Raw genomic sequence first — 14,485 nt, forward strand, 5'->3', positions numbered from 1 at the left:
TCCCCCTGTTCTCCCGATTCCTAAGGCCTGGCTTAGTTACCTAGGAGACAAGTCCACTTGCTTAAGTAAAGATGGGGGTGTGTATCAGGTCTGGGAGAACTAGGCTTCAGCTGGGCCTTGCTAGGCTATATCTCCAGTAGTCCCTGGTTCTGTTCTTAATTGGCCCAGATGCTGAGTGCTCTCTTCTCCCAGTTTCCAGTGTGTCAAATGTTGAACCATCCGTCTGTCTTTACTCCCCAAGTGGGTCTCCTGCTCCCTCATGGGGACACTAGGCGGCACTGGGCCTCGCCCCAAGCCCCGCCTGCTGCCTTACCAACTCCCTCTGGCTCCCTGGGGCAGATCTGTGCCCAGACTGGTGGGGCGGGGCCCAGGGCGCTCCAGTTCCTTCAGCCTTTTCTGCCCCTTTCAGTAGGGCCAGAAGGCTGCAGTGGAGAGGGTGTCTTACCTCACGCAGACTTCCCCATTCCCAGCCCCGATCCCCCACTGGACCCTTCTTCCTGAGCCAGCATTCTGCCTGGTTTGAGCAGTCATGGCCTCAGGAGTGAATGATCGAAGACAGGCTTCAAGGAATGGGCAGAAGGGGAAGGTGCTAACTGTGGATACTATGAACCCATGTGTGCGGAGGGTGGAGTATGCAGTCCGAGGACCCATAGTGCAGCGTGCCTTGGAGCTGGAGCAGGAGCTGCGCCAGGTACTGCTTTGGGTCACTTACGGCCCTTCTACTAAACTTGGGCTGCTAAGTTACTCCCCAGCCTAGTGGGATGTGAGACAAGGGCAGTAGGGTGGTTGTGTTCAATCTCACTGCCTGCTTCCTTTCTTTCCCAGGGTGTGAAGAAGCCTTTTACTGAGGTCATCCGTGCCAATATTGGGGATGCACAAGCCATGGGGCAGAGACCCATCACCTTCTTCCGCCAGGTTAGGCTGCTGTACTGCCAGTGGCTACTCTCCCTCCGCAACTGCTCTGGACTCAGTACTTGGTTCTTCTAGGTCCTGGCCCTCTGTGTCTACCCCAATCTTCTGAGCAGTCCTGACTTCCCAGAGGATGCCAAGAGAAGGGCAGAACGCATCTTGCAGGCATGCGGTGGCCACAGCCTGGGTGAGTGCCAGCTCTAGGTGGAGTCCAAGCCTTAAGTAGGGGCAGAGAGGGGATGAGTCCCTTGGGAAGGTTACAGAACTTGCCACACCTCACTAGCTTGTCTCCTTTCAGGTGCCTATAGCATTAGCTCTGGAATCCAGCCTATCCGGGAGGATGTGGCGCAATACATTGAGAGGAGAGACGGAGGCATCCCTGCAGACCCGAACAATATATTTCTGTCCACAGGGGCCAGCGATGCCATCGTGGTAGGGTAGACCAAGCCAGGCAAGGGCAGGCCAGAGTAGCCCTATGTGTGAGGCTAGATGGGGCTGAGTCTGGTGCAGCGGTGGGGGCGGTGGGGTGTGCAACCCTGCTTGCACTAACGCTGTGCTCCCTATCCCGCCCACAGACAATGCTCAAGCTGCTGGTAGCTGGCGAGGGCCGTGCACGAACGGGTGTACTCATTCCCATTCCTCAGTACCCACTGTACTCGGCTGCGCTGGCTGAGCTGGACGCCGTGCAAGTGGACTACTACCTGGACGAAGAGCGCGCCTGGGCTCTGGACATCGCAGAGCTGCGGCGCGCTCTGTGCCAGGCACGTGATCGTTGCTGCCCTCGCGTACTGTGCGTCATCAACCCGGGCAACCCCACCGGTAAACCTGTCATCAGCTCCGCCCCCTGCAGTTTCACTCTTCCCCACTAGCTCCGCCTCACAATGCTCCTCCTGTCAGCCCCGCCTCTTCCTCCAGAACCTGCCTTTGCTCTCCTACTCCTAGTGCGCCTGGGCTGAGCACTATTGAGCTTGGTTCTCTGTTGCCCATGGCTGACCTTCCAGTCAGTGTTGTATCTCCACACCCCAGGGCAGGTGCAGACTCGTGAGTGCATCGAGGCCGTAATCCGCTTTGCTTTCGAAGAGGGACTCTTCCTGATGGCTGATGAGGTACGCACAGGGGCACACATAGAGGTGAGCAGCAGCTCAGCCCCCGGCCTAAATGACACTGCCGCCCCTACAGGTATACCAGGACAACGTCTATGCCGAGGGCTCTCAGTTTCATTCATTCAAGAAGGTGCTCATGGAGATGGGGCCGCCGTATGCCACGCAGCAGGAGCTTGCTTCTTTCCACTCAGTCTCAAAAGGCTATATGGGCGAGTGAGTACAGGCACAGGTGGTGTTGGTGAAGGGTAGAGGACTCTTCAGACACTGCCACGGAGCAACACCCTCTTCCCAGACCAGACCTGCCTCAACTCATGCTCTCCTGGGCAGGTGCGGGTTTCGTGGTGGCTATGTGGAGGTGGTAAACATGGATGCTGAGGTGCAGAAACAGATGGGGAAACTGATGAGCGTGCGGCTGTGTCCACCAGTGCCGGGCCAGGCCTTGATGGACATGGTGGTCAGTCCACCAACACCCTCCGAGCCGTCCTTCAAGCAGTTTCAAGCAGTGAGCAGACCAGGCCAGGCCAAAGATACCTGGTGATCCAGCTTTGGGTGGGACTATAGAGGGACACATTGAAACCTTCTTCCATAATTCCCTCCTGTGACTGCAGGAGAGGCAGGAGGTGCTGGCTGAACTGGCAGCCAAGGCTAAACTCACCGAGCAGGTCTTCAACGAGGCTCCCGGGATCCGCTGCAACCCAGTGCAGGGCGCCATGTACTCTTTCCCTCGAGTGCAGCTGCCCTTGAAAGCAGTGCAGCGTGCTCAGGTGGGGAATGCAAGGCCATGTGGGCGCTGAGCAGGGTGTGGGCCTGGGTGCCAGGCTGTGACCTGACCGACCTCTTGACCCCCAGGAGCTGGGCCTGGCCCCTGACATGTTCTTCTGCCTGTGCCTCCTGGAAGAGACTGGCATCTGCGTTGTGCCTGGGAGTGGCTTTGGGCAGCAGGAGGGCACCTATCACTTCCGGTGAGACCTGGTATATGTTGACCCTGCCACAAACAGGCCTGTGCCCCACACTGACCATTTGTCCTTTTCAGGATGACCATTCTGCCTCCCATGGAGAAACTGCGGCTGCTACTGGAAAAGCTGAGGCACTTCCATGCTAAATTCACTCAAGAGTACTCCTGAAGCCGCTGCTAGGGCTGCACGGACGGCCTCGGACTCAGCAAACTCGGGGTTCTCGGGAGCCCTCAGTATTTCTCATTTCACCTAGGGTCTGGGTACCTGTCTCTGCAGGTCCCTAATAAAGCTGGGTGTCAGCCTTATTTGAAGTGGCTGCCTGGGTGACCCCAGCTTTTGACTTATCTGATTGCCTCTGTGTAGACACACAGACTCCATGTGAGGGACACTGGGAACTGCATCTAGAGGAGTTCTTCAGGACGGTCCCCAGGGAAGGCCTCCAGACTGTCATGCATCCATTTATCAGACAGGCGCATCTGTGTGCTAGGTCTTCATTACGGTCTTAGGTGTGGGGCATGTGATGATCCGTTAAATAAAACCAGCTAACACACTAGTAAAGAATGTGGAGGCAGACATGGGTACACCTGCCTTTCAGGGCCACCCCAGAACTACTTGGGAGGGATGAGGTTTCAGGGAGTTTCTGGGGAAAGAGATCTTAGAGGCTGCATCAGAAACAGTGACCTTTCTCTAAAACACAGCAGTGTGTCCCGAGTTCTGGCACTTTTTTTGTTTTTGTTTTTGTTTTTGTTTTTTCGAGACAGGGTTTGTCTGTGTAGTCCTGGCTGTCCTGGAACTCACTCTGTAGACCAGGCTGGCCTCGAACTCAGAAATCTGCCTGCCTCTGCCTCCCAATTGCGTGTGCCACCACTGCCCAGCGTTCTGGCACTTCTTGTGCCAACCACAGAATGGGGTTATTAAGTTCTTACAACCGAGTTAGAACAGACAGCAAGGGCTTGGATGGTGCCCACCTTGGGCATAGCTGAGCAGGGGAGGGAGGTGCTTTTGCAAAGCAAGTTTAAGGAAGCCTTGGGGTAGATGTGTGCTGACCAAAGGACACATCCTGGAGTGGGAGGCACAGTAGACACTGCTGCGATTCACTTGTTTGCAGTGTTCCTCTGAGGTAGGCAAAGCAGTCCTCCCTCCCCTAAGTTTTGTGGTACTAGGGATTGAATTTAGGACCACTGAACTATATCCTGCCTGCCACCCTTTTCAATTTTAAGACATGGTCTTGCTGAGGTATCCAGGTCAACCCAAACTCCTTCTTGTGCCTCAGCCTGAATAGCTGAAATCATAGCAGCTTACAGCTGTGCCCCACAGTAGAACCCATTTTATAGATATGAACACTTGGATCCTGAGACTATCTGGAAGTGACAGGATAGCCCCTCAGTGGAAGCAAGGCAGTGCCAGGGTGCTTAGGACATGGACACTGTGTCCAAACCAAAGAAGCACCACCCAGTTGTCTACTATGGAGTCATTTCTTAGCCCAAGGTCTCATTTAACAGTCTTTTTTTGCTTGTTTGTTTGTTTTTCGAGACAGGGTTTCTCTGTGTAGTCCTGGCTGTCCTGGAACTCACTCTGTAGACCAGGCTGGCCTCGAACTCAGAAATCTGCCTGCCTCTGCCTCCCAAGTGCTGGGATTAAAGGCATGCTCCACCACTGCCCGGCTCATTTAACAGTCTTATTGTGGACTTGAGAGGGCACAACTCTTGAGAAGGGGGAAAGACTGGGCATGAGCCTTCCCTGTAGAGCCAGAATCACGTCTGGACTAACTACCCTCACTGAATACTGCAAAGGAAGTGGGTATCATGGGCAATAGCTGACTGGGTCCTGCCCTTTCCCACAAAACTCTCGCTCGGTGGTCACTGACCTGGGGCGGCTCTGAAGCCACAGTCTCAGCCAGGTATGGGGAGCAGTGCTAGGTGCATTGTGACACATACTGACTCCTCCGTGAGCTGAGTACTAGAAGTGCATCGGTAGCTGGGCATGGTGGCACACGCCTTTAATCCCAGCACTTGGGAAGCAGAGGCAGGAAGATACTGAGTTTGAGGTCAGCCTGATCCTACAAAGTTCCAGGACAGCCAGAGCTTCAAAGAGACCCTGTCCAACTCCACACCCCCCACCAAAAAAAAAAAAAAAAAAAAAAAAAAAAAAAAAAAAAAAACTTAAAAAGAGCCAGGCAGTGGTGGCGCACGCCTTTAATCCCAGCACTTGGGAGGCAGAGGCATGTGGATTTCTGAGTTCGAGGCCAGCCTGGTCTACAGAGTGAGTTCCAGGACAGCCAGGGCTACACAGAGAAACCCTGTCTCAAAAAACCCAACCAACCAACCAAAAAAACCCTTAAAAAGAAAGAAATGCTTCTGAAACGAATCTGGTAACCATTGAGCAGACAGGAAGATACCTTTGAGACCAGCATGTTACCTCAGCTTCCTTCCCAGCCACTCACACCTGCTTGCTGGGAATATGAGCAGCAGGCTGTGGTGTCCAGGTTCGCACTAGGGGCACCAGAGCAGAAGTTCTGGGTCTGTGTAGGTTTCTGTAACCTGCTTGACATTTGGCGCTCGGGTTTTAGGCCAATTGAGGATTAATAGGGAGTTGGCTCCACCCCCAGTCCAGGTTGCCCCGCCCCTCCCTCGGCCAGACTCCTGCGCAAAGCATGCTGGTAGTTATTGGCTGCGCAAGCCGGCAGGCCCACCATGCGATAGGACCGGTCTATCGCTCCGCATTTTTCTCCCAGCTTTGGTACTTTCGGGTTATCTGGGCCCCAGTGTGCGTGTCGAGAGTCCAGCCTGACTGTCCTCGGTCCTATGTAGGAGGACCATCCTGAGCCATCCGATCCCACCACGAGCTGACCATGCATGGGAAGTTGCTGCCGCTGGCCGGCCTCTATCTTGTGCAGGGTCTGCCCTATGGACTGCAGTCCAGTTTGCTTCCCATTTTACTGCGGGCCCGTGGGCTCTCCTTAACGCGCGTGGGTCTGACGAAGGGATTGTATGCTCCTTGGCTGTTAAAGCTGGTATGGGCACCGCTGGTGGACAGGCGGGGCACCCCGCGGGTCTGGTTAACACTCAGCACAGTGTCCCTTGGCCTGGTGTGTGGACTGCTGGCTGTGTTGCCTCCTCCGCAAGCTGGCCAGACAGGGCTACCTACCACCGCGATGGGGCTGCTACTGCTGCTGAACCTCGGTGCAGCGGTGCAGGATGTGGCTCTGGACACACTCGCTGTGCAACTCCTAGAGCCAAAGGAGTTGGGACCTGGGAACACTGTACAGGTGGTTGCTTACAAGCTGGGGTCTGCCCTGGCTGGGGGTGGACTGTTGGTCCTCTTCCCCACCCTCTCTTGGCCACTGCTCTTTTTGCTTCTAGCCGCCACCTACTGGTTGGCTGCTGCCTTAGCCTGGGCTGCACCAGCCTTGGGACGGTTGCCATGGCCTCAGGCCTCAGAGCATACACCCCACACTTCCTATCTTCTCCAAGATTTGCTGGCTGTGCCTGGGACCCTGTGGACAGCAGGCTTTGTGCTCACCTACAAGCTGGGTGAGTGAGGCCTGTTGTTAGCCAGCCCTAACTCCAAAGTCAGTCCCTAGGGCCCTGAAACCTACTTAGGGGACTGCCCCTCTCTGGAGTATCAGCCCAGAGCGCGGCAGCTCAGTACTGTCTCACCTCTTAACTTCCCTCAGCTCCAGCCAATGCCCAGCCCTTTCTCTTCTAACATCTGGGGCCCATGAAAATGAAGGGGACCAGGGGCCTGACTGGTTGGAGTACTGCGGCTCCCAGAAGAAAGAATGGGGCCATCCTTGCTTACTGTCTCCTGTAGGTGAGCAGGGTGCTGGCAGCCTGTTTCCACTTCTCCTGCTGGACCATGGTGCTTCTGCCTCAGACTTGGGGCTATGGAGTGGCTTGGGTGCTGTGACCTGCTCCATTGCTGGCTCCTCCTTGGGTGGGGCTCTACTAGCCAGGCACTGGTAAGCACATCCCACCCCTAACTGACCCTCATCTCACCGTGTCCCAGGCAGTCTTACCATAGCGTCTCTCACTTCCCACCCCAGGCAGCCACTGAAGCTGTTGAGATCAGTGCTGCAGCTTCGCCTTGGGGGTTTGGCCTGCCAGACTGCTCTGCTCTTCCACCTCAACAGCCCAGGGGCCAGTCTGGACACTGGCACAGTCATGAGAGGTGAGAGGTTAGTCTTGATGACATTGGGAGGGGCAGGAACCTGGGGTCCCACTGACCTTTATTTTTCCAGGGGCAGCTTTGCTGAGCCTGTGTCTACAACAGTTTCTGGGGGGTATGGTCACCACTGTCACATTCACTGTCATGATGCACTGTAGCCAGTTGGCACCCAGAGCCCTGCAGGTAAGAGGGCAGGGTGGGGATTCCCAGGAGTGCAGGGTAGGGCGTCACTAGGTCCTGATCTGCATCACTATTCCCAGGCCACACATTACAGCTTCCTGGCCACTCTGGAGCTGCTGGGCAAGCTGCTCCCAGGCACCCTGGCTGGAGTGTTGGCTGATGGTCTGGGCCCACATCTCTGCTTCGCTGCCTTTCTTGTACTCTCAGCCCTGCCTGTTCTGGATCTCCGCCTGGCGCCCAGTAGTAACCTGACCTGAGCTGGATGATAGTGCTGTCTATAAAGCCAGTAAAGCTATGGATGGCCTGGATGTCTAGGACACAGGGAATGCAGCTATCCTCAAACTGAGGGCTGTGTTACCAGAAAGCACATAAAATGACTGAATGCTTTTTATTCTGCATTTTGGATCTTCTTATCCCCTTTCTGCAGCCAGAAGGTTTTGCCTGACAGTCAGTGATGGCTGCATCATTGCCTTGGTGAGCCTGACACGCTCTGGGTAGTGGCCACAGTCTGGCTTGCCTCATGCCTCAATCATGTAGCACCCGCCTACGGAAGGTGGTCATCGGCCTCTCAGGAGGAGCTCGTCTGTAGCTAGGTGCATCAGGGCATGGAAGTCCAGGTGGAGATACTTTCTCCAGAAGCGCCGGTCCAGCCCATACACCTGGGCTGGGTAGCATGGGCTTGCTAGGGTGGAGCAGAAACCCAGGCCTGAGGACTCAGCTGGCTCTAATGCCCATCCCCTGCTGACATCAGGCAACCCCATAGCCCTCACCAATGCCATGGAAGATGCGGGCCACAGCCCTTCCTGAAAACCTTTCTTCTGGCCTCAGGGACAGGAGCTGGCGGATATCACGGCGAATTTGGTCCTTCCAATCCTGAAGCTGTGGGAGGATAGCATGTGACCTCACCTGAGTCTCCACAGCATCTGTCCCATAAAATCACACCCCGAGCAGCCGAGGAAACTTTGAGTCCAAGCAGGGGTTGGACTGTGGGGTCAGGTTGTATGTGAGCATGTCACTGTCCCAGGCTTTAGGAACTGTCCTCAGAGGTGTGGCACTTACTTGGGTCTGCTGAGATTTTGGACCCTGAGTATCCTTCACAGTTTCCTCCTCCTCCTCCTCTTCAAAGTAGTAGCTGACCAGGGTCTTCACCTGATTGCTGTGCTCCTCATCAGACTGTTCTAAACAGGGTCCACAACTGGGAAAGGCCACACTGGGGACGAGACAAACCTGTCAAGAGTTGCCCATGGGGGCAGAGTGGGTGGCCTAGGCCCTGCCTACCTCCTTCCCACCTTTGAAAGGCCTTGGACATTTGGTGGAGGTGGGCCAAGGCCTTGTATTCACGAGCCTGCACACGGCTATACAGAAAGTCACAGATCTGGTCCTTCTCCTCATCTGTCAGGTCCCCACGACTATGCAGGTGAAAGGCCAACTCGCTGAACTCCACAAGCACTCCTGTGCTCCGTGGTGCACCTGTCAGCAAGTGTGTCAGTCGGAGGCGAACAGCTGGCTAACACAACCCAGGCCAGGGTAGTGGTAGGCATACCTTTCTTTGGCTCTGGGTCCCACTTCAGCTGGTGGAGAGCCTGCCGTACAGAGGCCAACTCCCAGCCCATCGAGTCTGCCAGCTCCACCACATCAAACTCTAAGGAGCTCCTGCCCTGACTTGTGTCTTTAGGTGGCCACTTGGCCCAGCATGCAGCCAAAGGGGGACACCTGTGCCCAAGGAACAAAGGAGTATGTGGCCAAAGCCCTGATTCTTTAACTTTATTCTCCCCCTGGGGTGTAATATGCTTACCTGTGGGCCAGACCTTGCAGCTGGGCACTGCCCCCAGGGCAATGCAGATGGCAATGGGCATAGGTACACGGTAGCAGCTCCAACCAGTGCCGAGGGTGTAGTTCCAAATAGCACAGCAGAGTCTCAATGGCTAGAGGAAGACAAAGACTCAGGACATGTGGCAAAGGCCTCTCCCTGTAACCCATATCCTGCCCAGCTCCTCACCCTCCTCTGTCATGTCCAGAGCCTGTACTGTAGACTGCACTGGGAGTGCCCGCTTATGGCCCAGGCAGGCCTGCCCCAGTACAGGGTGTGTTTGTTGGCCACTGTGCTCTCTGACTTCCTCAAGTGGGGACTGGGACACAGGCCTCTGGCTGCAGGTGCAGGGTGGGAACACACACTGCACCAGCTTCTTCACGGCCAGGAAGTCAGTGCTGTCAGCATGGGCGTGTCTGCGTAGTTCCCAGAGGTCTTCACCCTGCATTGGGACAGTCATGCACACAGCTATCGCACTTGGGCCCTGAGTGGCAGCTGACAGGAAAACAAGGTAGTAGCTGGGGCTGAAGTGGCACAGGAATAATGTAACCCTTGGGTCTACCCTGGTCTGGGGAGATGGGGTTGCCAACCTGGGGGTGCATGAACAGGTGGCAATGGGCAGGCTTCCCATCCCGTCCTGCACGGCCGATAGCTTGTACATAGCTCTCGAAGCTTGGAGGCAGTCCCAGGTGTAGCACAGCCCGAACATCTGGACGGTCCAGTCCCATCCCAAATGCCACTGTGGCCACTACCATCCGCAGGTGGCCCCGCATGAAGGCCTGTTGTACTCGTCTCCGTTCCTGGCTGCACATGCCTGCATGGTATGCTTCAGCTATAGCCTCGGGGCCACGACCTGTAGAGAAAGTGTAGGAATGACTCACGAGACCATAGCAGGCACGCAGAGGAAAGGGTCCCTGGGTGCCAACCCTGCATGTGCCTACCTCTTGGCCTTGAATCGCTCACCATGGACAGGCAGGTGCGGAGGAGTGCAGCAACCCGCTCTGTATCCTTTCGTCGAGTGCAGTAAATAATAACTGAATCCAGAGTACGAAAACGGTCACCTTGCAGCAATGTCACCAGAGCCTGGCAATAAGGAATGATTAACATGGCAGCTTGTGGGTTTCTGGCAGAGTCCCTGGTATGTACATACATACCTGGTCTGAGTCTCTATCCATGGACACCGAGAGGTGCAGATTGGCAGGGATGTTGGCTGACCCACTGAGCTCAACCTCTTCAGCTATGCCGAGGTGCTGGGCCACATCACGAGCAGTGCTTCGTGTGGCTGTGGCCGTGAGACCCAGGAAGCAGCGTACACCCATATGCTCCCGGAGTACCTGAACCAAGGACAGCGTTCAGTCACTTAGCTCACCTGGGTCCCAGTCCCCCTCCACCCGGACCCAGACAAAAGCTCACTTTGCAAACACGTAGATAGCAGGGCCGGAAGTTATGTGACCACTGAGAGAGGCAGTGGGCCTCATCAATGCAGGCAAAGGCAATTGGAGGCAGCTGAGAGGCCTCGGGAAGGCTGGCAGGACCCCTAGCCCCGCACCCCACCAAGGCCTCTGGGGACACAATCAGCACATGCACCCGGGCTGCCTGTACCTGCAGGGAAGAAAGAGGGTTACAGACACTTGTGTAGATAAGATGCCCACTACCCACCATCCATGGGGCCCTCCTGACCTTCTTCAAGACAGATTCTCGTTGTTTCTTGGTCATACCTGAGTGGAGGCAGGCTGCCTTCAGACATAAAGGCAGATCGGACACCTGTAGATACAATGCAGTCACAGCCCAGTACAACCTAATGTCTTCCCCCTAAATTCACTCAGATACTTAGCACTCTTGAAACACATGCATCTGACACTGGGTCCTGGGAGGAAAAGCAGAGGGAAGGGAACTGGATGGAGCACACTTGGCATTAGGCTGTGTCACCCTTAGAAAGAGGTCAGCTGGTGTGTTTAAGAAGCACAAGAAGCACCTAAGGGTATCAGAGCTATCAGTTTTCAGACTTTCCAGGTACTGAGAACCTGTCCATATACCTGGTCATCCATGAGTGACAGGAGAGGAGAGACCACCAGTGTGAGGCAGGGGCTTCGCTGGGCATAGAGCAGTGCAGGAAGCTGGTAGCACAGAGACTTTCCAGCACCCGTGGGCAACACTAACAGAGTGGAGATGCCTGGACAGGACAAGAGGCAGCTATGATTAGTTATCAATTGGTTAGACACAGCCTGGCGCATGCAGTTCCTAGGCAGACACACCTACCAGAGAGAATCCTCATGACTGCATGCTCTTGCCCAGGGCGGAAGGCTCGGTGCCCTAGCTGCTCTAGGGCCTGAAATACTTCAGCAGGGGTTTCTGTGGACACAAGTTATAGAGAGAATGGACCCCCACAGGCTCAGATGTTTGGAGTCCCCACTTGGTGAGCTCTTTAGGAAGGATTAGGAGGTGTGTCTTTGTTAGATGAAGTTTCTGTGAATGGGCTTTGAGGTTTCAAAAGCCCAGGCCAGGTCCAGTGTGTGCCTGCTGCATGTAGATCAGGATGAAAAGGTCTCAGCTACTTCTCCAGCACCATGCCTGCCTTTCTGCTTCCACAGGGATGATAACGGCTATTGAAATGGTAAGCAAGCCTAATTAAATGCTTTCCTTTGTAAGAGTTGCTGTGGTTGCCAGGGGAGTGGTGGCTAACACCTTTAAACCCTGCAATTGGGAGGCAGAGACAGGCAGATCTCTATGAGTTTGAAGCCAGCCTGGTCTACAAAGTAAATTCCAGGTAGTCAGGGCTACACAGAGAAATACTGTCTCAAAAACCCAACAATCAAAAAGAGTTGCCTTGGTCATGGTGTCTCTTCACAGCAACAGAACAGTAACTACGATGTGTTGATAAAGAATCTGGACCATTGAGTTTCACTCACCTGCTATCTGTCCCGAGGGCCCTGGTGGATAGAGGGGTGACACTGGGGTGGGGCAATGAGGCATCTGTAGCTCTGGCCCAGCAGGTTCTGTTTCCTCACCTGCTTAGATAGGCAAGAGAGGGCGGTGTGGAAGCACCAGAACAGACACAGACCATCCTGGCATAATGGCCACAGGTCACATCACCCATTCCCCCTCACTCACCAGAGTGGTGACAGGAAGTAGTGCCTGTCCTCTGTGCTACTTCCTTCAAGGTGGAGATGGATGGTTTGTCGTCCCTGTCATCTTCCTCTTGGATGGTAACGGTAGAACCTGGTTGGGGATTAAGAGCTGCTGGAGCCTTCCATTTGTGTAAGTGGTACCCTAGCACCCACGATGGTTAAATGATCCAATACTTAAGGCAGAGGCTTACCTGGTTGGGAACACTGAGATGCCCAGTGACCAAACTGCCCACACCGGAAACAAGTGTCCTTGACTGTGGCCCTGGGTCCACTTTCCCCGATCTGCACTTGTTTCTTCTTCCACTTTTGCTTCCATACCTGGGGCAGGGTCACAAATGGAAGAACCATTTAGGAGTGGATGGGAGGAGAGGAAAAGCTGGTCTGTTCCAATCAGTACATCTCACCTGCTTACGGAGAAACCTGCCGCGATTGGCCCCAACTCGTACAAAGCATCTGCTTTTCATGTTGAGTCGAATATAGTTCCCCCTATCCAGGGAAGCTGGTCGAGGAGAGATATGGAGGTGGGTTGTGCCCTTGGCCTTCTCTGTCCTGGCCTCATGTGAGGACTTTCGGGGCTGAGGTTCATTCACTCGTGTGGGTTCTCCTGGAGGGTCTTGCCCATGTGCAGTAGCCCCAGCTCCCTCAGACAGGGGTCCTGCTTGGCTGCTGTGCGGGGCTTGTGCAAAGTCCTCCCCCTTCTCATTCCATTTCCGCTTCCTGTCTTTACTGTTGCTGGATTTGGGGCTCCATGACAAAACTTGGGCTGGCTGTTGGGTTAGGGCCTGTGGGTTCTGTGAAGATACTTCTGAATGGATGCCAAGATCAACAACATTCACCTTGCCTGACATTTGAGACTGTGACTCCTTTGTACTCAGGTCAAGCCCACAAGCACCTGGAACCTCTAGAAGATCTAAAGCTCTGTTTTGACACCTCTCTAACCAATCAGGATCTAGGGAACTCAACCTCAGGCTGAGGGATGAGCGGAGCTGCTGGAGTTGGCCTAGCCTTGGCTGGGGCTCAGGAACCCCAGGAAGTGCATCATTAACTTCATCTGGACAGGGGGATTCAGTCCTTGAGCCTGGTGGGCTTGGGGTGGGAACTGTGGACAAGGATCTTTTCTGAGGCTGGAGTTTTCGGCTCAGGGTTGGTCTAGCCTAGGAAGACAGAACAGCAAGTCGGAACTCAGGACCTGGGTTACTGCAGAAGTTTGGGACAGACAATAAGCTGAGAGTGGAGATAGATGCCTGAGCACTGTTGGGGGTGGGGGGGAGAGTGTGTGTGTGTGTGTGTATGCTATAAGGAAGGATGGATATAGAAGGAACCGGGCAAACCAACCAAGGGCTAAAGGCAGTCTGGGTTCACCTCCACATCTTACCTGTAATGTGTTTTTCAGATTGGCTTTGAGCCTCTTCCCATAGTCTTGTACAGAACTCAGTGGGCTCTGCTTTGGCACAGGCTGTGTATTCTGCGTTGCAGCTCGATTCAGGTGGGGACCCCAGCAGCTTGGCTCTTGTGCCTGCAGTAGACAGTAGCGACCTAGGCCAGTTTAAAAGATAGTATGGCCACAGAAGTGCCTCTAAAGCTTCCCCTAAGCCCCGTGGGAGGGCCTGGCCACCCAACTTCTGTGCTCCATGGAGGCATGGCTGCAAATACTCTTGGTTCCTGCCATTTGACCACAGAACGCTGACCGCGAGAGTGGGATTAAGTGATACCTCCTCAGCTGCCTTGGCAAGTGATTGCTCTAGGACGCGGTGTCTGTCGTCAGCCTGACGCACTGCCTGCTTTAGGTTACGGTACTCACGGTAGAGCGCTGGGAAGGCAGAAGTCGGTGGTCAGGGGCTCAACCACTAACATTCGCCCTGACCCTGGTCCACCAGCCCAGTGCTCACCCCGGGTATCCTCGGGTGCCGCCTCCACATCCTCCTAGGAGAGAAGCTTGTCAGCCACAGGCTTCGCCTGGGTCTCCACTAGCTGTCCTTGTCCGGACCCTAACTCCCACCTCACCTTCGCTGGCCGTCGCCCGTGCAATCGTACAAAAGTGCGTTCCCACTCTTGCAGTCGCGCGCGAACGGTCGCAAGACGCTCCATGGCAGCCTGATCCGAAGTTTAGGAAATCTCCCGCCGCCACTGTAAAGTCCTGTCCTTAGCCAATGGGAGCTGACGACAGGCGGCGCCGGGCGGTGCGGCGGATTCTCGGAGCCCTGGAGGGGCGGGCCGTATGATGTGTTGCGT

The 14,485-nt window shown here is 55.0% G+C and overlaps 3 protein-coding genes across 5 annotated transcripts; 2 read left to right on the forward strand and 1 right to left on the reverse strand.

The window, feature by feature from the left end:
* The first annotated feature begins 335 nt into the window (after nucleotides 1-335).
* On the forward strand, nucleotides 336-3,312 carry Gpt (glutamic--pyruvic transaminase). Its single transcript, XM_034515999.2, has 11 exons — nucleotides 336-691; nucleotides 826-915; nucleotides 988-1,096; nucleotides 1,208-1,341; nucleotides 1,485-1,728; nucleotides 1,936-2,015; nucleotides 2,089-2,225; nucleotides 2,340-2,514; nucleotides 2,621-2,776; nucleotides 2,862-2,974; nucleotides 3,046-3,312. Exons 1-11 carry the CDS (start codon nucleotides 530-532, stop codon nucleotides 3,134-3,136), a joined length of 1,491 nt encoding a protein of 496 aa, XP_034371890.1. The 5' UTR covers nucleotides 336-529; the 3' UTR covers nucleotides 3,137-3,312.
* Nucleotides 3,313-3,467: 155 nt separating this feature from the next.
* On the forward strand, nucleotides 3,468-7,706 carry Slc33a2 (solute carrier family 33 member 2). 2 transcript variants are annotated; one of them, XM_034515926.2, is made up of 5 exons: nucleotides 3,468-6,501; nucleotides 6,782-6,929; nucleotides 7,014-7,138; nucleotides 7,209-7,318; nucleotides 7,410-7,706. In XM_034515926.2, the coding sequence occupies exons 1-5, from the start codon at nucleotides 5,820-5,822 to the stop codon at nucleotides 7,473-7,475; spliced, it is 1,131 nt and encodes a 376-aa protein (XP_034371817.1). In that variant the 5' UTR covers nucleotides 3,468-5,819; the 3' UTR covers nucleotides 7,476-7,706. The 2 variants fall into 2 exon arrangements, with proteins under 2 accessions (XP_034371817.1, XP_034371816.1); XM_034515925.2 differs by having other exon boundaries at nucleotides 5,190-6,501; nucleotides 7,396-7,706.
* An 8-nt stretch (nucleotides 7,707-7,714) lies between these two features.
* Nucleotides 7,715-14,467, reverse strand: Recql4 (RecQ like helicase 4). 2 transcript variants are annotated; one of them, XM_034515924.2, is made up of 22 exons: nucleotides 14,258-14,467; nucleotides 14,143-14,176; nucleotides 13,966-14,063; nucleotides 13,629-13,769; nucleotides 12,658-13,407; nucleotides 12,445-12,571; nucleotides 12,237-12,344; nucleotides 12,035-12,133; nucleotides 11,385-11,477; nucleotides 11,162-11,298; nucleotides 10,806-10,889; nucleotides 10,539-10,727; nucleotides 10,280-10,459; nucleotides 10,067-10,208; nucleotides 9,716-9,978; nucleotides 9,315-9,567; nucleotides 9,111-9,240; nucleotides 8,859-9,028; nucleotides 8,605-8,785; nucleotides 8,375-8,525; nucleotides 8,086-8,194; nucleotides 7,715-7,997 (listed from the first exon to the last, which is right to left on the reverse strand). In XM_034515924.2, the coding sequence occupies exons 1-22, from the start codon at nucleotides 14,339-14,341 to the stop codon at nucleotides 7,873-7,875; spliced, it is 3,648 nt and encodes a 1,215-aa protein (XP_034371815.1). In that variant the 5' UTR covers nucleotides 14,342-14,467; the 3' UTR covers nucleotides 7,715-7,872. The 2 variants fall into 2 exon arrangements, with proteins under 2 accessions (XP_034371815.1, XP_076768353.1); XM_076912238.1 differs by having other exon boundaries at nucleotides 10,539-10,889.
* Nucleotides 14,468-14,485: the final 18 nt, after the last annotated feature.

The sequence above is a fragment of the Arvicanthis niloticus genome, chromosome 13 (assembly GCF_011762505.2).
Source record: "Arvicanthis niloticus isolate mArvNil1 chromosome 13, mArvNil1.pat.X, whole genome shotgun sequence".
NCBI classification, from domain to species: domain Eukaryota; kingdom Metazoa; phylum Chordata; class Mammalia; order Rodentia; family Muridae; genus Arvicanthis; species Arvicanthis niloticus.

Coding starts and splice junctions, on each gene's coding strand:
- Gpt (XM_034515999.2), top strand. CDS start 530: ATGGCCTCAGGAGTGAATGATCGAAGACAGGCTTCAAGGAATGGGCAG. Junction 692..825: donor TGGAGCAGGAGCTGCGCCAG/GTACTGCTTTGG, acceptor TTTCTTTCCCAG/GGTGTGAAGAAGCCTTTTAC. Junction 1,342..1,484: donor GGGCCAGCGATGCCATCGTG/GTAGGGTAGACC, acceptor TCCCGCCCACAG/ACAATGCTCAAGCTGCTGGT.
- Slc33a2 (XM_034515925.2), top strand. CDS start 5,820: ATGCATGGGAAGTTGCTGCCGCTGGCCGGCCTCTATCTTGTGCAGGGT. Junction 6,502..6,781: donor TGTGCTCACCTACAAGCTGG/GTGAGTGAGGCC, acceptor TGTCTCCTGTAG/GTGAGCAGGGTGCTGGCAGC. Junction 7,139..7,208: donor CACTGGCACAGTCATGAGAG/GTGAGAGGTTAG, acceptor TTATTTTTCCAG/GGGCAGCTTTGCTGAGCCTG.
- Recql4 (XM_076912238.1), bottom strand. CDS start 14,341: ATGGAGCGTCTTGCGACCGTTCGCGCGCGACTGCAAGAGTGGGAACGC. Junction 9,568..9,715: donor ACCTGTTCATGCACCCCCAG/GTTGGCAACCCC, acceptor GTCCCAATGCAG/GGTGAAGACCTCTGGGAACT. Junction 8,786..8,858: donor GGACCCAGAGCCAAAGAAAG/GTATGCCTACCA, acceptor ACTTGCTGACAG/GTGCACCACGGAGCACAGGA.